The sequence below is a fragment of the Diplotaxodon limnothrissa genome, linkage group LG15 (genome assembly GCF_057381915.1).
Source record: "Diplotaxodon limnothrissa isolate DT_005_m linkage group LG15, D_limnothrissa_male_GT1.1, whole genome shotgun sequence".
Taxonomy (NCBI): domain Eukaryota; kingdom Metazoa; phylum Chordata; class Actinopteri; order Cichliformes; family Cichlidae; genus Diplotaxodon; species Diplotaxodon limnothrissa.
In genome coordinates, this window is record NC_140610.1 from 9,607,541 (window position 1) to 9,632,475 (window position 24,935).

Below are 24,935 nucleotides of genomic sequence, written 5' to 3' on the forward strand. Positions count from 1 at the left end.
CTCTTTAAAATTTTGTTCACTCCAGCAATTATGATCACATTAGCCGCTTCATCAAAGCACCTTTTACCAAATCCTCTGAGATGACTGGAACAACGTACGAACAAATTACAATGAACTGAAGCCCCGCGACGCCATCGCTCCCCCCAAAAAGAACAACACAAATCAAAATCAGATGCAAAAATTTGTAAACAATTTCCATTTGAACTAAAACATTATGTAAACATGATAAATGTTGGTCCATTTAAACTTTGTTCCATACATCTTAGATTACATTAGATCTGATTACAATAAGCTAGATGATAAAGATATTAGTAAATGTTCAGAATACTTAATTGCATGTACATAATATAAAAAGTGACTTTTTAAAAATGTTTATTTTGTGCAAAATGCTTTAGTAAACTATAATTTGGCATTTATGAGAAACCTTTAAAAAAAATTGTTAAAAAAAAAATCTGATGGATTTACTGAGCCCCCCAGGGTAAGAGCCTACGCACATTTATAAATTCATGCTCAAACATTCATCTCCACCGGTTATACTGTGCAAAAACGATGGGTTCAGCAAGTGCAAGCAGCTCAACCAAATCAACCATCCATTAAATTCTGCAAAATTCTAGTTAACATCTCTTTAGTTTCAACCCATGTGAGAAGGTGACCCCAGAAACTATATATTAAAAAAAAAAAAAAAAAAAAAGCAAGTTAAGGCCTCGAACTACATCTGAATACATGTGACTCTAATGTCTAATATAAAATGAACCCCTGCTGATGATCTCTGTTAACTTGGCACACATGTAGCATGACGCACAAGAGGACCACTGACATCAGAGGAAGCATTTTGGTATATAGCAAAGCCGAACATTGATCGTCACGCAGCTAAGCAGTTGCTCTAAATATTCTACATTTTGAGTTAAAGAGAACATTCTCAGAAATATGCCTGGTAACTTCCAGAACAACTGCGTCCAGTTCTGCTGTATCTTCACTAGTGCCGGGTCTAACCAAACAGTTGGCTCTCTGGTTGGAAACGGACACGCAGCCAGTCAGGGAAGAATCCAGGATCTTCGAATAACGTACGTTAATGACGTGATAAGTTCAATAAGAGAGCTGGATGATATGATGATTGTAACTAAAATGCAAATCAAGATTACCCTTCAGAGTCTAAATCATGAAAGGTCACCGTCAAAGATTAAATGAGAGCTTAAGGCAGCAAATTCTCCGGGAAGTAGCTACAATATTGCAGAATCGGACGCCTGCGTGGACCGCTCGGCTCGGCTCAGCTCAGCTTGTAATCTTTGTCGTTAACAGTGGAATGAGTAGGGGAGGAAGGGGAATTGTGGGTTACAGGTCATCGTCTCCGATTCCCTCGAAAGCATAGTTGCTGATGTTGTTTGCCAAGTTGGAGGCGCTGACCCCTCTGAGAGACACCGAGGTCAGCTTGGTCTATATGGAATAATCAATATAAGTATAATTAATGCTTAGCTGATGCTAATTTATTGGAATATTTATTAGCTAGTCAGTAAAAACGACAAAGAAGGTACTCACTGAGAGTTTGACAATTTGTTCACGGTTTGAATCAGGGGAGTCCTGCAGCATGGAAGAAAAAAAAAAAGACAGTCAAGAAAAAAAAGCTACAGCTGAGAATAAAAAACTTGGCATGCTATCCCGTTTCTCACCAGTAGAGGGGAAGATTTCACAGCTTGCTGACTGTCAGACCGGTGGATGGAGCCATTGTGTCGTTTCCTCAGCATCTGAAATGTGACAGAAGATGTCAAAAGAAATAGAATAAATGTCAAAGCTATAAATGAATGACTTATACATTTACAAACGCTGTGATATGTATGGAAAACAAAATGATGGCATAATGTTGTTAAATGCAGTCAACACAAACCTTTTTTATGCTGCCACCGGACTTCTTTACCATTAATTCATCCACCATAGACTGGAGGCAGATACTCATCATGATAGCCTGCAATCACATCCACACAGAAACCAGTCAGACATAAAGCAGCAAGCCTGTATAGTTTGAAAAAGAACAAAACGCACTAAAAATGGCCGATCACATAATGAGCTGCAAGCAACTTACAGTTACACCTCCTTAAAATCTCAGCTAAACTATGAAAAAACAAAACAACACGGCTGTTTTCAGCCTTGAGCCGCAGCATTTTTGAGGTAATCCAATGAGCACTAAAGAGGATTATGTACAGTACCTTAAGAAACTAAAAAATTCTAAATACACAAAGGGAAAAATTATCTTTAATGAATAAAAAAGATCTAGTTTATCTATATAAAAGTGAAACTATCCATCATCCTCCTACCTGGTCGCTGGTGATGGTGACCCACTGGAGGCGGTCCTTGCTCATCAGGTACTCAAAGGAGAGCTCGAGTTTGATTTCAAATTGACCCGAGCTGCAGGGATTGGTTGTACCGTTGGCAATTGGAACTTGCTGCAGTGACAAAAACAAAGACAAAAAAAAGTCACCTTCTGTTATCATCGACCACTTCTGTTTACATTTGAGAATGACAAAGAAACCGATTTCAATATTTTTTCAACCAGCATCAAACTTTCAATATTAAGCGGATAAGCTCCGTCGCTGGAGCTAAATCTCATTTTCTACCCTGCATGTCTTCTCCTTAAGCTGCTATTCTTGAACTCCTGCATCACAAATGACAGGCAGGCTAAAAGATAACATGAAAGAAATATTTGTGATGGGTGTGTTACGCTCCCTAGAAATAAGCCCTCATTCCTCGTTTAAGCAGTGTCTGCCCTTCACTGCTTCACTGGGGGGGGGGGGGGTGTCTTGCAGAGCTACAACAAATGAGATGTTTTGAATATTTGGCTGCTAAGGAAAGGACTCATTAAATGACTCTGACCTCTGAGAATGAGCTCAGGAATTAATCACCCCGCCTGGCAGTGTGGGGGCTCAGTCTGTAACACACAAGCTAGGATGCATTGCAATTTTAGATGTGATGCCACGTGTCCACATCATTAGCTCTTAGAGAATTGTAAAAGCTTCTTTGATACACATAATGACTGTAATGCTCAAACACAAACGCAGTACAAAAGTGAACTTTTTTGCCCATCTCCATTCAAATGACATATTTAAATGTTCCATCTTTCAAATGGCAGCAGAAATTGTGCGGGTAGAGCCTCAAGTAATGCTTTTCTCAGTAGTAAAATAGACTGTTCTGCTACGATTGGGTGCAAACACAAAAAATGCATATTTCAGCTGTTCCATGCACAATACTGTCATGGTCCGCGGCCCGGTGTCCGAGGAGCTGATGGGATGCCCACGCCCACGGGTGTGGCTGTTAACTCCACACCTGCATCCCATCTCAGGCAATTATCAGGTGGACTATTTGATCCAGCCCAGCCAGCTGCTCCACGCCAGTCCGTTAGTCGTCTCACAGCGGTAACGTACACCCACGGGAAGACAGTTGTGAAAACCCTCATTTACCTGAACAAACGCTAATCTTTTCCTTTGCGCTCAGGTAACAGCTCGGCGTGTTTTTGAGCCACCTGCCTGTCCACCTGCCCGTCTGGAGTTTGGATCGCCTCCGGTACCAATCACCTCTACTTTCCTGGAGCTCCCCCGCGGACCCTCACCCCTCCCTCCGGCTCCCACGGCCCCGCTTTGACTGTAAGACTCATACTCTCCCCCACGTATGCTGCTATTTCCCTGCTTCCCAGTAACTCTCTTCCTCTTTCTGTTGCAGCCTCCCACAGTCCCGATTACAGCGTTCCTGCGTAACTCATCCCCCGGTCCCTTGGTTTTTCTAGTTTCTCGCGTGTTTTCCTTTGACCCTTCCGGGACACCTTTAGTTGAAATAAAGTTTATTTTTCGTACTCCTGTGCGTGTTGTCTCTGCTTCTGGGTCCAGCTTGTGTACGGAACTTCGGTTCATGACAAATACTGGTTAATGAGATGCTTTACATTCCCAAAACAAGCCGTTTTTCTAGATGGCTTAAGAGCTGAAGTGTCAAATAAGGTTAAAAAAAATAAATCCAATTAATGAGTTAAATTTAGCCCATTTGAAATTGTAACTTTTTAAAAGGGGATCAAATGTATTTTGAAAAATGCACAGAAAGAACAAAATCTGTATAGCTGAAACTAAATATTGTTTAGTATTTGTGATACAGCAAAGAAAAGATGGTATAAGACCATCAATCTAATCTGTGCACAAAAATAGCCGAGTGCTGACGCAATCACAAACACGAGACTTTCCAACATTCCCGGTCTTTGTTATCTTAACGCCACTGTCTGCAAATATCTACCACAACTACAACTAACTTATGTTTAGAAGTTTAAATCTATTCATCATGTGGATGAATATCATGATAATTGGTAATTTTGATGATTTCCTTTAACTGTTCTTTTTCCATGGTGGAATGATTATGCAGGATACAGCTTTAATAACCTCTCTAATCCACAGAGGGTTAAAAGTTTAGATATAGGCTTAAATATACATGCACTCACTTAAATCTTTCAATATGTGGTGCTGAAGGTCCTACAATGTCCTACAATGAAGGTCCTTTAATGAGTTAAAACTGAATGTACATTGTCATAGACTGAGAGAGTGCTGACCAAGAAGGAACCTCCTGCTCCAGAATCGATACCTTCAACCTAAACTGGAATCTGTAGCTGCCCACACAAACCAAATGTTTTTGTTTTTTTGCTGAGACAGACGCCCAGTTGAGAGAGACTCAGTCCTCCATCTGTAACATTTGAGGAAATGACAACAAGAGATGGTTTTTGTTCCTTCCCCCCCGCCATCAATGCAACAGATAACACTCATTAAATGCTGGGCATTGGACCAGCAATATGTTAGCCTGATCAATCAATTCCAGTCATATGCTCGAGGGACTCTGGCACCATCTCATGCTGATCAATTGATTTAAGGTCACAGTTGAAACAGAACCTTCATGGATTAACTCGTAAATCTTTGGTGTGTGATGTAGCACCATTACACTTTCATTAGACTCACCGCCCAAAAAAAACCAACACACTTTCAATGGGTTTAATTCAGTGTTAGTGGAGCTGTTAGTACTGTCTGATAGCTTTTTTTGAGGTTTTTCTGCACTTCAGCACACTTCAGAATAAGATAATGGATAAAATGCATTAAATTTCCAAAGTAGCCAAGAAGCAAAAACACTCAGCTAGTAAATGATTTCACCATCACAACATTTACAAGGAACTCACAGATGGCTCAGATGATGCAGAGTTGACATTTAGACTGATTTTGAGTTTTCTGTTAATATAAAAGGTAAAGAAGAGACTGCACAAGTGGTATGCTTTAACAAAGTTCAACAGACTAATGATAAAAATAGTTTCATTCACTGACTGAAAGAGGAAGCATGGAGGAGGAACAGCTCATGACCAGAAGTACTCCACCTTAATACCATAGCAGCCAGTGGACATGACACACTGATATTACTTTATTACTTACTGAAGGAAGTGGCAGCATTAATTCAAAGGCATGAAAAACAAGCAGAAGACCAGGCTGAGACAGCAATAAGTGGTTTCTGTGATTGCCTGAAGAGACTGCATCATGTCTGAGGGTAAAAAGACTAAAAGCAAAAACTGGCTTGAAATATGAAAAAAAAAACCCTACTGAGATAAAACTGAAGCGTGCATGTACTATCTGGTGTCTTACTTTGAATTCAGTGTATTAAAGAAACGCGCGAGAAATAAAACTTGACATTTACACTTTTTTTCTACACATGTAACTGTTTACAGAGGTGTGGAAGTACTTCCCCTCAATGCATGAATCTGCTTTTCCCAGCAGACAATTTGCAGTTCAAATACTGTTTTAGGTGTTAATCGATACAAAAGATCAATTCAGCACTATCCTTGTGTGGGCTGTGTGTTTGGGTAATTGGACTGATGACAATGGATGGTGTGGAGGTAAGCATTTTTAGCTAGCTGTTAATGCTAAAAAACTAACTATGGTTTGTTTCTGGTGCAATGCCAATAGGCCACTTTAGAAACAGGAGGGCCTTCATCTTGATAAAATAAAGGTACACTTAAACTCTCATGCATTCACGCTTCCACTTACAGAAGATGTGATTCGCCAGCACCTCATGCGAGTAACTTTGAAGCTCCCCTCTTTCATCTGTTCATTAGGCAGCTTGACATGGAAGTTGAGCTCATTGTTTCCGGCGCTGACGATGACTTGGCAGCCCTTCTCGGGGAAGTCAGTGACACAAGGGTCAAACTTAATATAGCCATAATATTTGAGGGTCTGGCCTAGATGGATGAACTGAGGAAAAAAAGAAAAAAAAAACAACCAAACAATTTTTAGATGTCATTTTTTTAGGCTTACCTAATCCCTGATAGAAAATTCTGAAATTCTCTCCTGGGATGTGTTTAAAAATTCATATTATGGGGCAAACTAGGTTAATTGCATAACATGGAATTCACTAGAGGGAGTATTCTCCGTGGTCTACAGATTTGTCCTAGCACAAGGACATTTCTGAGCATCAGCTGGATTTAAGTGACAACTGGCAAAGAAAATTCAAATGGCAGAAACGTCAAAAAGAGGCACCCTTGCTTACTTCTTTCTTAGAGCCTTTCTCCTGCAACGATTTGAGCTGCCTGTGCTGGTCTTTGTTGACGAGTATCCAGCCTCGCTCAATGTCAGATACTGTCTGGTGAAGCAACAAACAGGAAGTTTATTTTTCTACACAGACAAATACAATAATTCAGGTCAATGAGTTTCCTTTGCTAGGAGAAACAACACTAAAAACGCCATGTTAACAGTGCAGCTCAACAAAATATGCACAAAAGCACAAGCTCGTTGGCACTATACTGCTTCGCAGAGGCAACGCTCAGAGGTTACAGATTCTAATCAAACTTGCCGCCCCGAAAATGCTTAATAAAATCAGACAACTGTTACAGCAGAGGGAAGTTACTATAATAGGAAGGACATCTCTTCTGAAAGAGGGACGCAGAGAGGATTCAAGGTGTTGCAATGTTAAAACAAGCTGACACCAATATTTCGATAATGGATGATCCCAGGGGATGCACAAAAGCATTTGGCAACCAAAAGATGAAGCAGCTGCTGATTCAGTTTTCTTGGTGAGAGGCTGGCACCAAGCAAGCTCAATAAAATACAACAGATGCAATCTGGAAACAAATACAATCAAGTCTAATTTAAATTTTCTGCTTGGGTGCACATCTCAGCGGGAGTTTAATTTAAAACAGTGTCTGGTTTACCTAAGTGATGAAGCCTCTTACCTGGGCATAAAGCAAATTCAGGCCAACTCTGTTTTCCATTACATCACTATCATATGCCATGTCCCAGTAGCTGAAGAGACAAAAAAAATAAGACAGTGTCAAATAAAGCAGAATTAACACAGCCTGATTGTCAACTTTGAGTGATTTGAAGAGAGCTAAGGGGGGTACTGTAGTCATGTGAAAAGCTTTGGCAGCAATAACCTGAAGTAATCATTTTCTGTATGACTCTGGCATTATTGTGAAGGAATTTTGGCCTACTCTTTCTAACAACACTGCTTCAGTTCAATAGTTTATTCACCGCTATTAGCCTCCTGCAACAGCAATCCAATAAGCTTCAGTTCTGGACTTTGACTGGGCCATTGCAACATCTTGATTTTGTTGTAGATTTACTGCTGTGCTTGGGATTTTTGTCTTGTTGCGTTCGCCAATTTTAGCCGAGCTTTAGCTGTCAGACAGATGGCCCCACACTCTAGAATACTTTGGTGTAGAGAGTCTGAGATGTAGCTCTTGGTTTTGGGGGGTTTTTTTGCAGTTTTTCTGACCATGAACAATCTGGCCTCAGGGTGAATTTTGCTGGGATGTACACTCCTGGGAAGATTAGGGCATTGTGTTAACACACCTGAATGCTCCAGACCAGTCAACTGCCAAAATGTCGGCTTTTAAATAGTTGGTCTTTTCTAACATGCATGTACATGCAGCAGAAAGGAGTCAGCTGCATTCTTAATACTGATAATGCTACTATTTGTTTCAGATCAGACTGATACCATAAACTAAACGTGCAAGGAGCAGGACAGAGAACAAAAGACTGCTAGCCATCAATTCACTGTCTACTATAAGCCCTATTCACATCACATGGACTTTGTACCATGGAGCAAGTATTTATCAATACAAGGCAATGGAGACGTCTGTCCGGTGTACAGTCAAACTCCATCCATGAAATGAGTGACTTATGGAGAAATCAGCTCAGTCAGTGAGTAAGGCATGCAAACATTCACCTCAAGAATTATTTACAGCTGAGTTTGAAAGGATGTGAGTGAAATGGTATAATTTCCACACAGCACTGTGGCAATATTAGAAGTACTGCTTGTACGTTTGTGCAAAGAGATGTGTGGGAGCCCGAGGCCAGCTTGAAAATCAGAACATGATGTTGAAAAAGAAATTCAAAAAATTCTATCTGACTGAGACAGACGAATCAGATCTGGGTCTATGTTTTTAAAAACACCCAGAACAACAGTATACAATTTAGATGTATCACTTCCTCACTGCTGGTTGTGAAATGTCTTAAGCAAACACTTTCTTTACACCACAACTGAGGCATTTTTCCTGCCCCAGTTACATTTTGTATTTACGTTTGTTCTTAAATAAAATCGTCCTTGAGCTCATGTTTCCCAACAGTTTAGCGCAAAGGTGTGAAACTTAACATGTAGGCGCTTGGCTGGGGTGCTATTAGGAACAGTTGAATAGAGCAGTTGTTTGAGGAAATGTTAAGCTACTTGGCCACATCCGCAATTCAAAAACGACCAGTAAAACGTAGGGCGGTGAAAGGGAGCAAGAGAGTATGGGTGGTGGAATCAGAAGCACTGTGTTTGGTGAGTCCTTTTATTTTGTCTCATCAGATGTAATGGAAAGTGCACTTAAAGACCCCGTTGAGAGAAATAGTTTTGCTTGTTGGACTGGTTCAAACCACCTCCTGGATCTTCTTTACCGCATACAAAGACTGAAAATACCATAAAGCTACAATCTTACTAGTATATAAACTATATTGTACCGCTCACTAACCTTGACTGTTTTTCATAATCCTGTTTTCATTTTGTAGATGCTTTGAATAAAGCTTGGCAATAGAGAACTGCATCATACATTTTAGGTTTTCAGTAGTTTTCTTCCCTACATTCTTCCTCTTCGTCTGGATCTCATACACTGGGGGTCTGTTTTTTCTCCACCGCCACTTGTTAGTTCTACGTTTATTCTTCCCCTCACTCTTCTACACTCCACAGCGAAACTAGGTCAGCAGGACTGAGACTTTCCTTAAGGCAGAAAGAAAGTAAACATCCTGTGTACCTCCAGAGTCCACAGGAGGCAGAATAATGAAGGAAAAGAAAAAGGAGGAAGCAGATAAAAGTTATCTTGACAAAAAGCGGACAAATCAGCGGACTGGACTGTAGGCTTGAAACTGAATGAGCAGTTAGTATCTTCTCGTTTATTTAGCCGTTTCTCTCAAATAGAACAACATTAAGACTAATTCTATCACTTTTTCCCCCCCGTTTTTGTGACACATGCAATTCCTGGTGCACTGCTCTCCACACCAACAGCTCAGACTCAGTGGGTTTTTCTGTTAATTGAAAAGTAATACAGATATCTGCAGCAAAAAACACTGTTGATGCATTTCTTGTGCTGACATTTAGTTTCCTCTGATGTTTATTGAACCCTGACCCAGTCAAATAAATTATAAACCCGAAAAAAACAAAACAAAACACTGATGCAGCACAACAGTCTGTTGGAAATGTGACTTTCGTGAAGTGAGAAGTTCAATTATATAAAATATTTGAATCTATTTGTTTATTTTCAGGCTAAATTTTGTGTAAATAAAAAAGCGAAAGCTGGTAATCGATGAACCCCAAGAACAAGTTTAAATCTCAGAGTAAATGATTTATCAGAACTCTGGTTATCCAGTTAATTGGTAACGAAGATGTTAGAAATTGCAACAGGCATTCTGCACCAAGGGTAAATGAATGAAATGAAATCTATAGCAAGATAAAATATAATATAAATTTGTTTGCAGTTATTTTGTCCTTTAATGTTTTGGTTTAGTTCTGGTTCAAAGATTAACTTGTTGGATCAGTGCAACTGATTGTTGTAGACGCTGTAGCTGTAAGGAATACCTACTGCAAAGACAAACTGCAAAGTGGTGAAATTTAAGTAGATGTAGAATTTATTGTCATTTCATTACATTTTCTGGACCAAGCCCACTTACTGTCAGGTGATGATCATCATTCTCCCTGACAACAAAAAAGGTAACCTTTCTAGCAGCCCATCTTTAACCTTCTCTTTTAACATGTCTACACCAAGAGCTTTACCACAGATAAAGAAAACAAGACGTGATCAGATTCATACTCATAATGTGAACAAGAGGAGGTACATACCTTTTCCGTAAGACTATGTGAAATTCTGAGCTCCGCGAGCTGGTAATGGATACATAGGGCAGCTCAAATTCTTGCAACTTCCGCACAACTGAAAGAGGAAAAAAAAAGCAGAATTTATCATAAATGTAGCTCAGGTACCAAAGACATGGATAACAATGTCTACAACGGGGAAGACACCATCTGTGCAGGCCCCAGCAGGATACAACTTGTGGTAAAATGTGTGTGTGAGACAATACTTTTTTAAAAGGGCTCTTGTGTACATGCACCCAGAATCTGCAGCTATTTTATTGCAGTCAGTTCCCTAAGGAGAGTGAAGCAGACTGAAGGTCGTTGCTGCTACTTTGTTTTCACCCATCAATAAATGTGCTCAGTGCACACACACAAATACACACAAATGAGATGACTAAAGAGCCCTTTAGTTTACCATTAGGTTTATAAAAGTGTATTCTGTCTTTTTTATGGGCAGAGGGGCTGTGTACTGAAAACAGAAACACAGAGTGGTTACTTTGATGTTGAAAATTATCTGGCATAAAGAGAAACAAACTCAATACTTAACATGTAATGGGACATTTTTAAGCAAAATAAATCATCTCTGGAAAGCTAAAAATGCCACAAAAAGCAAATGAGAGCAGCACTAATTCAAACCACATCCTGGCTCTTCTCAACATGTCCGTAATATTTTACATTATATCCTGACTAACACTCCGACCTCAGGGAAATTACTGCCTGAATTTTTCTCATTATCCTGTTATGTCAATCATCCCACCATCAGTTCTGCTTGATCAATGACCTGCTGCGTTGTTAGCCATATTTAGCACATGCCTCTTCTTTTTCATATCACTCAGCCTCAGATTTAAATGGCAGGATGAACAACACGTCTGTAAAATATACAGACCCCTCTGAGTTCATCTGGGTTCACTTCCAGCCTGGTATCGATGCTCTCTGAGGCGAGCATGTGACAGGTGGAAACCATGAGAATCTCAGACTGTGGAGAGGTTTGACCTAAAAGGGCTCTCTTCCTCTGTCACTGGGGTATACATGAATGTGAATGCTAATACTTTGCAATGATGTGCGTCAAGTGAAACTGAGCCACATGAGATGTGGCCATTTGGTCTTTTGAGGCGGTCCTGTAAGTAACATTGACAACAAAAAGACAAAGGACAAACCACATGCTAACTGCTACAGAGTCTTCACAAAATGTATATGGGCAAAAAAATGATTTTGCCCTGGCTTGAAACAGTATCATTGTGTATTTCCATTTACAGCGTACTTTAAAAAAAAAAAAAACACATTTATAATATGCTGGAAGTCAACACTCCTCTTGCAGTCTGGAAAAACAATAACTTTACTAATCAGACGCCTGTAAATGTGGTACCACTCTGGAACTGTTGGTAAACCACAACATGCATTTCAGCCAAGAACACTGCAAAAAGGATGTTGTGCGCACTCACACTCCAGCACTACAAAATGTTTTGCATGCACCAGCCAACAAATAGCTGACTCTCACTGGGAGTCAGAACAGCCCCCAAAAAATTTATTATACATTCTAGTTAGAGACAGAAATACAGCAGAATTTGGATTCAAGATAAACCCTCTAGAGGCGATACACAGCTTTTCTTTTTTCCTCAACTAAACTGAAGTATTTCTCAGAACAGAGAGACAAACACACTCAGCCGTATTCTTGTTGCCAGAATAAAGTTCCCTGCGGTTCCACAGGAATCTACTCTCTAGCAATTCTTAATGAAAGTTCAAGTGTTTACACCAAAATCCTACTTTCATTTATTTCTGTGTGATTTGTGTCTTCTGAGAATCGTCTCTTTTGGTTACTGAGAAATGAATTCCAGCTAGAACATAAATAATCAGCAGTAATAAATGATGGCTCTTTTTTTATGGCTCTTGTTAGCTGGAGAGATAATCCTTAAAACATTTGCTGGCAAACTACACTTTCAGCTCAAATGGATTTTTGCTACAATTTACTTTACTTTACAATTCTTATCAGGGAACATTTCTGCAGCTTATGTAGCACGCAAAAGAAAACTTTCCAGCAATAACAGAAACGGGAGGATGCTGCACAAGTTCAAGTTGCTTTTATGGCTCTGTTTTTATGATTTTGAACTTACATGATAAACTTCCATCCACACCTTCACGAACCAGGAAAAGACTGAAGTAACCAACAAGGTCATCTGGGAGGTCAAGCTTTGTCGCAACAGCCTGCAGAAACAATAACATTTAATTTCAGCAACATTCAATCAATCGTTTCATCAGAGCTTTATTTTTCAGAAGGTTAAAAAAAGAGCAGATTAAAAATACTACACTAAAAAAACCAAAGAGATAAAAACAATAGAAAAAAAAATAGACTTCCATTAAAAATAAATAAATAGTATACTTATGTTGACAATTTGCTATAGCTTATTCGGATGATTAATAGCAGCTGGGACAAAGCCATTTCTGTAATGCTTAGAGACTGCAAACCTGAAATTACTAAGGGTGGGAGTCATTGTTTGGCTGATTGCTTAATGGTCATCTTCTGCAACTGTTTGATATAAATAGTTTAACTAGGTTAAACTGCAATTTGCCAATCAGCTTCTCTGACTAGTTTGACTGCATCAGTTTGTTCCTGTTCTTCAAAGACAGGTTACCGTATCAGGACACCAAGGAAAGAAGATTAAACTGACTAAAAGATCTATAAAATAGATAAAACTGCTCACATTCCATAGTTTGACCTTTAATGTTTTTGGCATCAGGTGTGGTGGAATTTTTGCTGAACTCCACAAAGCAGTTTAGTATTGCTGACATATTTACTGAAATACAAGAGCTTCCTTGAAAAGGACATCTGGATGGGAGCATATGTTGTTCTATAACCCGTTTATACCTTTCAGCATTAATGGTGCTTTTCCCAATTTAAGAGCTGCCAATTCCAAAGGCACTGATTCACCTCCACGCCATCAAAGATGAATGCTTTTCAACTAACCCTTGATAACAAGCCAGACGGTGTCTCATCTTTAACCCAGAACATCTGTGTTTTCCAAAAAAAGAACTTTACTTTTTTTTTTCCGTCTGACCACAGAACAGTTTACCACTTAGATTCAGTCTATTTTAATCGAGCTTTGGCCCAGAGACAGCAAAGAAATTTCTCCAGATTCTTAAAATCTTTTGATATTATATACTGTAGATGATGAGATATTCAAAGTTTTCACAAAGCAAGGAACATTATTCTAACATTGTTCTGCAATTTGTAGATGTGGTTCTTAGCAGATGGGCAATTCAAATGAAACAATATGCCCCAGTTTAAAAATCAGATTTGTTTTCTGTGCTCTTGTGTGACTAAAATGTGGGTTTATGAGATTTTTTTTTATTTACATTTTACACATTTCTGGTTTTGAAGTTGTAATTCTCATAATTTAACGGTAAACAAAGCCACATGCAAACCACTGGTAGAGTTTTTGAACTGCCTAGACAAAACAAACAAACAAACAAACAAACAAACAAACAAACAAACAAAAAATCTAGCATTTTAGTTAGTAAAATAATTAAGCAATACTACATTGAGGCAGAAACCCTGACTAAAATATACACCATCTGTGTGCTCTGACAGCTGCTGTTCTGATCAGAGGTTAACTGTGGTTAAACTTTCATAAGAGACTCAAACAAGTTTGATTTACAGCCAAGATCGACAAAGTGCACGCCACTGAGGCATCACCATGTTTACTGGGATGAGTTAGAGTGTGTACTTTAGTGTGTGTTTATGGTGAATAAAGAGTACAGGTGAAGTGCATATACTGAATGGTTTGGACATCACCATGTCTTGCACAGATTATTAAAAAAATAATAAAACAACAACAACAAAACAAGTCACATATAATAAAGCTGTTTGATAATAATACTGTATATTTGTTTCACTGGCACATTGTAATTGCTCTTTTGGGATTAAATGAAATAAGCAATGGGCCACACTTTAAATAACTGAACTGAAACATGGCCACAGGTTACAATGAAAATATTTATAACTTGCTTAGATGCCTACATAAATATTTAAAATACGCTACATTCTGGTAGTGTCCTGGTATATACGCTACTGCATGGGTCACTGATCAAACACACTGCATTGGAATTGAGTGAAATAGCAGCGCAGACTTATCTAGTTCATCCAATTCCAGCCCTCAGGGCTGAATTTTGTCCATGTGCTCTCCAACCAAACACACAGAACTAATAAAAAAAAAAGTTGAAACCAAACAGATAAAAGTTTAAGACTTTAGTTTCTTTTAACTATATCAAGATATGGAGCTGACAGCAGTATTCACTTATAGTTTTTTCATGTAAATATTTTTCTGTCTAAGCAAGATTTCAACAAACATGGCACTTAAAAAGCACCGTACTGTGCAAAACAGTAAAAACATGTTTACTCTCACTTTAAACATGCAGCACTTACATCAAGCACATCTTCCGTCTTATATGATGTGAAAATGTTGACTGTGACCTTCTGGCCATTACAGAGGCAGATATCTATTGCAACCTCTTCTGTGGGGATCTGCTGGGTCTCCTGTGGAAACAAAAGGATTGAATTCAACTTTCTGGGTGAGCTACATGTTTTCATTCCCATCAGTCAACAACAAAAATCACACCAAGCCACACAGACGGAAAAACTCTGTCTGGTTAGAGGGGGAACCACCCCCTCCCCCCCAAACCCTTTCCGACAATGGATGACCCTCCACTGTAACATTTTCTCAAACACAAATTTATAATGCACTTCAAACAAAATTTAATCCATTCAGTCTGATCACTTTTATCTTTACTGTCAATTTTGACATAAAAGCTTGAAAGATGTTCAAAGTATGTTATGGTTTAACTCAAATGGAGAAGGAACAAAGGCAATGGCTCACATATGGGAATTATTTAGTGCATATAAGAATAGGACCTGTGCAATGAACAGTCCACAATAACGAGTAATTAAATATTTTTAATTATTAAAATCACCTTTAATTATTCACTAACTTTTTGGGGGACTGGACAATACTGATCACATTCATTTTCTTTGTAATTGATTGTTATCTACATACTGTTTGGAAAATATGAAAATATTTACCATAACTTTAGTAAAGGGTTGCCTTGTTTTGTCCAAGCGACAGTCAAAAGGAAAAACCCCATAAAGATATTCAAAAGCAGGGAAATGTTTATTGGATATAGTGCTACATACAGTCTTTTGTTTTGGATAACAAACTTGTAAAAAAAAAAGCCACGATTTGACTACACATTACAAAACAATAAAAAAAAAAAAAAGCACCATTCAACAAAAATGCTTACTTAAAAAGGTAAAAGCAATATCATTATGTAAGAAAAGGCCTCTAACACTAATTAAACCAAGTCTGCATTAAAAAAAAGAAAAGAAAAACGTATGATAAGATGATTAAATAATCTCATCGTTTATATTAAGGGTGCAATGTTGAACTGGATGACTCCAGCTTCTTCTCTCTCTCGTCTTCCTGGCTAAATCATCTATCATCTTCCCTTTTCCCACAGCAGGGGGTCTCTGAGAGCACAGAAGGCACAGATGAAAAGCCTACACTGGGAGGCAAGTCATCTCCTATTCCAGACCTGCTTTCCTCACAGTACGTGAGAGAAGTGACATAAACACTGACTCTAATGTGCTAATCTGAGAGGAGAAGAGGGCGGAAGAAAAAAACAAAACAGGAGAATGGGTGCGATGTGGCTGCAGATGGATGAATCTGAATGGATTTGCAGCCTCGGGTAATGCAAGTCACAGACTAAATGATGCAACCTGCTATGAATAAGTTATGAATACACCATCCATTTGAAATGACATAGAATCAGGTTAAACTGAAAACCTGCTTAGATTTTTTTGGTATGGAAAAAGCTTGTTTTGAGCTGGATGTCTCTCACACAGACACACACACACACACACACACACACACACAGTAACTAAGTTGCTGTGTTTAACAAAAGACTTGTTACATGATTCATGTTATCATTTTCCATGTTTCAGCATGCAGGCCAGTCTTGATCTGACACATCTAACCAGAAGCTTACAAGTACAGATGACACAATCCAAGAAAGTGTATGTGTGCTGCTGCGATAGATAAACAGCAAGAACAGCACTACCTAATTTCACCGCAATGTCAAAGTAATTACTAGTGAAGCAGAAATAACTGCCTCAGCATTTTAGTATAAGGTGCATTGCTCCTTTCAGACCTATTGACCGACAACAGCTTGATGCAGGTTAGATATAAAATAACCACCAACCTGTTGGGCCTTCCTTAAGAAACTGTTGAACAACTCGCTGGCTCCAAGCAAGGGATCCTGACGGACTGAAAAAAACAAAACAAAACAAAGGACAGTAAAGCAATAATTGAAAGTAACACAACTACATGAATGCCTAACTGGTGTTGGTATGCAATTTTGGGGGTTACTCATAAACATCAATGTTTTTAGGTGGAGCCACTTCCCATTTCTTAGTTTTCTGCTTTTTGAGCTTGCTATTGTGAAATAGGTCATACCTTCCAAGTTATTTGTAAAGGCAATTTAGCTTAGCGCATAAAAACTTTATGACAGAAGGGCTGACCTCTGGCAAAGGATCAACGACCTTAACTGCCACTAACCAGCTCCAACACACCATACTTAGTAAATAAAAGGCTGAATGAGCAACTCTCCTTTGCTTTGGCTTCTCATTTATTCCTGACACAGTTTTCAGTGGCAAAGCAGAGCATTTAACATAACATACAATATGACTTAGTGTGAGCATGTGTGTGTCATCCTGTATACTAACTTCACAAACTCCACTTGACAAAAAGGGAAATTTTGAAGCCATCTGCATCAGTGCATATTGTGTTTGCGTCAGTTTATTTTCCATAACTATGTCAAAAACCATGATGTAACCTAGTGAACTTGTAGCCAAGAACACCCTGAATGCGTATGCTCCCAGACTATGAGCAAATATGCACTCAAACAATGATCCCTTGTTCTGCTGTAACTTCCAGTGCTTGAAAGGATTAAAACCAACCCTCCATGTTGCTGCCAGTTGCACTTATTTGTGTATGTGTGTACTTGGATAGTTCACCTTTGACCTGTTTGCACAACGTGTAATATGCCGAAACCCTCTCGAATTGAAATACTCTGAATGGGTTTACTGACCTGATGCTAAATAAGCTTTTAAAACTGTCACGAGGTGTTCCACTTGGTTTTACCATGCCAAAGATTTTAATTATTCTTCATGGTACAAAAGCCGGGTATTTTTCCTCCAAAAAACCAACCAAAAAAACAAAAATCTCTTTACTAAAAAATTCAAATCAATAAAAAATTATTTAAATTACTGACACTTTCAGCTTTGAGATTCTGGGTCTCGATATTTTTCTTCATAAGGTGTGTCAACATTTCACTCCCAACTGAAGCAGTGTCCCTGCTCAGACACTATGCCCAGATTAACAGTTCTTTCACACTTATGTGGCATGAAGAGAACAGTGCATGTTTGGACTCCCTGCAGACACCAAGCAAACTTGTTCTTGTGATTGCTGTGGGGAAAGCTCTCAAGGAAACCGTGTTTGTCCTGCAAATATTCTGTTTTAAAAACACAGACTCGTTATACACACACACTACTAAAGAGGGGAATGTGTGCAACTTAAAAAACACTATCTAATTTAAACACTGGTTTAAACAACCACTCTGCATCTGAATGAAGTGAAATACAATACAAGCCATCTGTGAAAAGTTTATTCTGCATGAATAACTTACTAGCTTGCATGTATTTCTCCAGCTGTTCTCTCCTCTGTTCGACCTCAGCAGGGGTCAGTGTGAAGATCTTCTTTGGGGGGAAGGCAGGCACCACATTGCTTCCATATTCTTTCTTTATCTGTTGATGCAAACCACAAGTTGTGAAGCTCGGAGGGAACAAAGAGTCGGCACTCTTGGAAAAAACAAACCCTCGCAAACCAGTATTTCTCTGGTTTTAAGAGAAAACAGAGTTTGTTCAAGCAGTCTGCTAGCTACATTCTTATTTTAACGAAGCCATAATTACTGAAAAGAGATTTAAGTTTGAACTATTAAAAATGATAACTTTGCTATAGAACAGCAGTCTTCTGAATTAAAGATCTGTGGATTAATTTTTCTAAGAGGTACATTGAGGTTGTTTGAGATGAATCACAGGTTTATTTTAAGCACTGTTTCAACGGCTAGCTGCTGGAGTTTCCGTGCATAACAAACACAGACACAGACACACTCACACACGAACACATCTGGAACGCTGAATGTCTAGTCATTCCAAGTTTACTTTGTCTTCCAGCTTCTTGACTCATTTCTTTCCATTTTCTATCATCTGAGCACTGGTAGCTTGAACGATTGAAGTCTTACACCATTTGGTGTCTGATCTAAAAATCAAACACGTTTATGTGGTTTAATTTTTAACCTGCATATTGCTGCAGGTATGCTATGATGAAGGCAGACCACAGCGAGTGCTAGAGGAAAAGAGGCGATTTTCACCTCTGCATATTTCCCTGTGGTATTTTAAGTATGCCAGAGGCAGCAACTGGTTACACATACAAATAAGCTTTCACAGCCACACACACCGAGCACAGGTTGCAGATTCATAAAAGTCTGTCACATCTGAAATACATGTGAGCTCATGCGGAGCATTTTTGGCAGAGCTTGTCCTGTTTTTTACTGTTTGCTTTAAACAGGATTTGAATCTAGCACAGATTCTGCCGTGTTGCAAATCATTACAGGAGAAAACACATGAGAAGCACTTAAAAAAAATCTAATTTTCTGAGCAATAACTGAGACGAGTGTGTGCACCACAATCAAGTGTGGAGTGTTTTGGGGTCATGAGTATGCCACAGGAAGCCCTTTGGGGTTGATGCTTAAAGATTTGAGTGTGTCTTTCCCACTCCCTGTTGCCAGGCAACAGCAACTGTCAGGATGATAACACAGAGTTGAGGATGGAGATTGTAAAGTTTGGCCCTAGCTCTCTTAGTTTGTAATGTGTATAAGCAAAAGGGGCATTGGGCACTCCTTTAGGGCCATGTTTTATGCTGTTGTATACATTTTAGTGCACAAAGCACTTAAAAACACATCTTTACAAGAAAGAAAAACACATGTGAAACACTGAATACACTAATTGCCTATTAACAGCTCTGAAATATCAGTCTGGCTGTGTGTAAAGCTCAGCTGAGGCAGAGACCAAACAACTCTCAAGAACAGACAACTCAACACTTTCCCACCACATTTCTTTTTCAGATTAAATTCCTTTTCCCAGCAGGTAAAGTGTAAGAAAGGCCAAGAACATTCTTTCCATGTCACACACCCCCACCCACCTCCCCCATAATACTGTCTATTTACAGCCAATAGCTGGAACTCTTGGAAAAGCGGAAGCCAAAGACTTCAAGGCATCGTAGTCATGATTTAAAGTGACGGGAGGCTGGCGTATCGACCGTATGACACAAATACGAGTAAAAGGTCACCATGGGTGGATGTGATGGCATTTATGTCAGAGCACCACACATAAAAACGTGCTTTGAAGCACACTGACAGTGTGGTTGGTATATTAACATGGCTGAAACCTTACCTGTTCATGGAGGCCAAGAAGTTGGCTATAGCGTACCCGACAGTGCAGCACACCATTGACATGGATGTTGTAGGCCTGTGGGGACAGACATAAGGACAAAGACTATGTAAAAAAAAGCATAAAGCGAGTGCTGAATTTGTTTCTTTAAATGCACACCCAACAGTGATTTGGTGACTTCAGAGGCATTGTGTTTGCATGGAGGAAATAAAACCACAACCGCTGAAAGACGCTGGAAGAATCAGCATTTACCACCCTGTACCTTTAGCATCAAGTTTCACTACTGATTTCATCTGATTATCCCACTGCAGTGTGCTTCCTCGGCTTTTGTTTTCTTAGACCAAACAAATGAAGTGTGAACTGGATTCAATCATATTCCAGCGACTTCCATCCAAAGAGGAAAACAGAACCTGCTGCACAGTTTTCAATCCAAACCGCTTCGTTTGCCTCATCCAGACATTTAATATAGAGAGAAAGTATTTCATGTGGAATCTTTAACTCCTTCTCTGGAGACACTTTGCTTGTTTTGACAGGAGCTGTCACTGAAAACTCCTCCACAAAACAACCACTTGGAGCTAGCAGACCAAAAATCTGCTTGCCTTCATGTTGAGAGCCAGCCACAGAAAGCAAGGAAGAAATTTTTCATGTCATTAAGTACGATAGTAAACCAAATATACATAAAAATGTAATGCATCAATTACAGAACAACCTACATGGAATAATCCTATTAGTATTGTGTGAAGAATTATTCTTAAGAATTTGAGAATTATTATTTCCTCCTTCATATGCTAACCCCCCCCCCCAAAAAAACCCAATCAGCTTCCAGCAGGCTGTGCACAGTGATAAGGGAACAACAAGCTCACTGAGAAGACTTCATATTTGGATATCAAGACATAAACTGCTGTAGTGCTTTAATCCTCTTCCCTTTCTATCTCAATTAATTCTTGCAGTCAACATGGCGGGTCATCTGTCCACACAAAAGGAATTTTACAGTTTCTGACTGCACATGTACATGCTCTTGCTGAACTGCACAAACAATCAAAGGGAAAAACAAGAATATCACGCCAAAAGTTGTTCTTGCAAAAGAGGAAGGCTTGGACAAAAAAAAAAATGTCTGTGTAGGCAGGATCCTGACAGGAAGGAAGAATGAGTATGCAGAATGTCTTGGCTCTAAAAATGCAAAAGTGCAACAACAACAAAAAAAAAAAAATACCCGAGTTTTTTTTTGGTGGCTACAAGCAGTTCAACTTGGGGACAGTTCAAGAGGCTGTATATGTTTTCCTCCATATTCCCACACTCATCTTTGTTTCTGCACCCCAAACTCTTACAAATGTATTAAATAGTGTTACATTTTGATCCTAGTTCCTCATCATTAAAAGCTTTTGATTTCATAATCCAGCTGCTAATCTAAAATTTGTGTCATAATAAAGTTTCTTAATAAAGGAGTGAGATGCTGTCTGATCCCATTGCTGTAATCAGATCAAAACACTGAATGTTCAGTCCTGAGATAGACCAGATTTAATATGAGACGCCCTTATTAGAAACAAAACTGTCAGTGTTTTTACTTTTTTCATCACTGCCCACTTTAACCCCTAAAACCATATGTGATCTAATCTTGTGAACCAGTATCTGTGAGAGGATTTCCAAGATACCTGCTACTGTTAGCACATTTTAGGGAACCTCTCTGTGTCTCTAAGTTTATACATCTGGCTCAGTACATGGAGCCAACTGACACAGCTACACTGTTGAGCACAGCTTTCATGGTTTCAAAAAACAAAACAAAAACCAAAGTAATACAGACTTTGAATAATGAATAATGAACTAGTTTAGAGCTAAGTCTAAACCTGTTCCTCATCCTGAGTAAATGAGTTATCGTCACTTAATGTAACACCAAAGTCTCTTGTTCTCATATCCACAAACACTAAAAAAATTAGGTTGAAATAAAGGCAGAAGTGTAATAGCGGAAAAAAACAACAACCCAGGAACACTGCCATAAAAAAGAGGCCTTTTTAATTCTAAGAAAGCCCTTTGCAAACGCGGCAAATTCTGCGGCTTACTGGTTCCAAGGTACACAACCCATCTCTCAGTGTTACAATCAAGCAAAGTCCCTTCCTTTCAGCTGGTTATGGGAAGGTCACAGTGACAGTCACAGGACTCCCAGCTGAGAGGTGAAAGGCCTTTGCTTTTCCCACTGGAGTACAGGCTAAAAATGTGCTTGGTTAAGTAGAGATACGTCAGAGAACGACATCAGTGAGGAACGCGTGGAGAACACTGTAAAGAGGGAAATAATTCTGAATTATTCGACATGTCCACTACTTCTCTTGGAAAGCTTTTTATGTTTATTTCCTAATTCTGTGCCAATTCAAATATTATTATACCTACTCCAAGACACACACACACACACACACACACACACACACACACACACACACAGGACAAAGGGACCTGACACACAAAAACACTTTTAATAAATACTATAGACACTGTTTTCTATAAAAATCCTGAATTATTAATTATTTGTTGCACGACATCAACACATGAGGAGAAGCAAACTTGGGAACCGAGAACAGGTTCCAAATGATCTGATCCATCAGAGCTCTGAGCTTTCCAGTTCCATTCATCGATGCTGTCAAGGTTTTCTGACAGTCGCACATTGCTAAACAATGACGTCCCACTCCTGGCAGTGGAGCTCTTGCACATCTGAGTCAGATGCAAACCTTTTTTCTACTCTGTGTTCAGAAGTAATGAAACTGTTGTACTTATGCCATAAACCTGCAAAGGCCTACTGCTAGGAACAAATAAGAAAATGGATGAGGAATGGAAGCACAATTCATAATGACATCTTTAAAATCATTATCCATCTCAACTTGAACCCAAGCAGTTTTCTGGCAACTTGCAATCACCAATAGATCATATTTATAGTCTCTGTCCAAATAATCAAGCAACACAAGGAAGAAATCTTTTGAGTTGACGCAAACTTTGAGAAATAAACACTACATCTGGCAAACATTAATACAATGTATCCTGACTGTCAGTCACTGGGTTTTTCATAAATAGCAAAGAAAATGGTGCTATTACGGCTGTCCTTGATCAACCTTCACTTCAGAACACAGCAAAGCACAATGGTAATTCATGTTTCAAACAACATTAAACACAATAAGAAACAGAAAGAAGAAAATAAACATAAAGATTATGCTGCAGCTCCCAATGTGCTTTGAAGACTACCATAGTTTAGACTGATATATATAACTGCTAGTTAAGGGATGAAGTTAAAGCAATGCTGGCTGTATTCTCTTTTTCTAAATAACACGGGAGATGGCAACATCATGGTAAGCAAACCTCAAATCTCACTAAGAATTTAGGTGCTGGCTCAAACCTTTAAAACAAAAGAGACTTTGTTGTGGCTGATTTGAGCCTATAAAGAGACTGGGACACATGCAAGTTTGTGCATAAAGCTTTGAGGGTAAATCACAGTGTGTTAAACTTCAGACATGGCATAATGATGCTATATGTTTATACTGTAGAACTAATCCGCCAGATGAAGGTAAAATGGCAGAAACTGTGTTGAACACGATAAAAGCCACATTACTTTTCTGTTGATGTCTCAAAGAATCATGCTAAAATATTTTTTGCCCAATTTGCTCAAATTTTAATACAACAAATCAAGTTTTTAATCACCTATGCAAAGCATAAATGGCATGATTACACAGTAATGTTTATAGCTGATTTATAACCCAGCAGTTCCGCCTTCCCAATAATTTGTGCACAGTAAACACTGGAGCCCGTGCCGCACTGACATTAGCTCGACATGTGGGCAGCTGAAACAAGCATTAACACAGTCTGTGGTTAAAGCGGGTACAACAACAACAACAAAAAAGAAAGACACAACGTCGTGCTTACCACGTAGGTCGAACCGTTTTCTCCCGAACGAACCTCTGTGTCGGGTATGGAAAAATGCATCTTAGCTCGAAACACAAGCAGCTCCCAGATGATAAGTCCTTTAACGCCACCACAGTCTGCGATGGAGAGGAAGACACCACAGTTTCCCCACAAAGTCCACTGCAGTGACTAACGTCGGTGACTACGGAGGAGGAGGAGGACGAAGAGGAGGAGGAGGCGTCTCTCTCTCGGTTCAGCCACTGGTTTGAGAGTCCGGGGGGATACTGTTGCCGGACTACGGGGCGACTGCTTACGACTTTATTATGTGGACAACAACTCGCGTACCAAGTCGCACTAACGTTAAACTTCTCCCACGTCAGTGTTAAACTTTTCCCTCTGCCGTTCGAGTAGCAGCCATGTTGCAAGTGTAATTACACCTTCACTGTTAGCATTACAATATCCTATTAACTCACTTTAGGCAAGTTGTAAGAAAACCTTTAAAATCACCTATTTGTTAAAAAACAAAAAAACCCAAAACTCAGTTTCAAGCTGTGCAGTGAATTCAGTTCATTAGCGTAACCAGATGAAGTTGCTGGATAAAAGGTGCAGTTGGTTCTTGCAAGCCCAAGAGCGCCGCACAGCCCGTATGGTAAACCTTTCGAAATATATGAGCGGACAGTTTTACTTGAACGTTTCCTGCTTTCCCGACGTCCTACCTTTGCGGAAAAAAGTTTAAACAGCGACAAGGTATATAGATAGAGCAAATGTGGCAAATATCGCGTAAGAAACCAGAGGCTACCCCACCGTCCGGCCACTCTGTGTTCAGCGTACGTATTGGCAGATCAAGGTTTTGGGTCAAACCATCTTATCGTCGGCACACGGGTGTATACTGCAGTTTATGCAATTAAAATAACACAAATTCACCCCCAAGACATACAGTTATTTTACTTTATGGCACAATATTTTGTAAACATAACACAAAGGGTATTTTTTGTATTAGAATTAGTTTTACGTTATTTGATCCAATCCGTTAGTTGGTCCAATCCGAACTGACAGTGAACGCGCAGTCAAAATTCATTAGTCAAAAATGTTTTTTTCCGCTAGTTTTACAACACACACAGTT

At 39.2% G+C, this 24,935-nt stretch overlaps 1 protein-coding gene across 1 annotated transcript; it reads right to left on the reverse strand.

Annotated features, from left to right (window-relative positions):
- Positions 1-705: 705 nt before the first annotated feature.
- Positions 706-24,627, reverse strand: snx17 (sorting nexin 17). Its single transcript, XM_085372095.1, has 15 exons — positions 23,834-24,627; positions 19,937-20,011; positions 18,112-18,229; positions 16,627-16,691; positions 14,798-14,908; positions 12,489-12,579; positions 10,369-10,456; positions 7,229-7,298; positions 6,547-6,639; positions 6,048-6,251; positions 2,310-2,438; positions 1,883-1,960; positions 1,668-1,742; positions 1,537-1,578; positions 706-1,434 (listed from the first exon to the last, which is right to left on the reverse strand). The coding sequence occupies exons 1-15, from the start codon at positions 23,891-23,893 to the stop codon at positions 1,333-1,335; spliced, it is 1,401 nt and encodes a 466-aa protein (XP_085228221.1). The 5' UTR covers positions 23,894-24,627; the 3' UTR covers positions 706-1,332.
- Positions 24,628-24,935: the final 308 nt, after the last annotated feature.

Coding starts and splice junctions, on each gene's coding strand:
- snx17 (XM_085372095.1), bottom strand. CDS start 23,893: ATGCATTTTTCCATACCCGACACAGAGGTTCGTTCGGGAGAAAACGGT. Junction 10,457..12,488: donor TGTGGATGGAAGTTTATCAT/GTAAGTTCAAAA, acceptor TTCCTCTTTCAG/TTGTGCGGAAGTTGCAAGAA. Junction 6,252..6,546: donor AGAAAGGCTCTAAGAAAGAA/GTAAGCAAGGGT, acceptor TTTTTTCCTCAG/TTCATCCATCTAGGCCAGAC.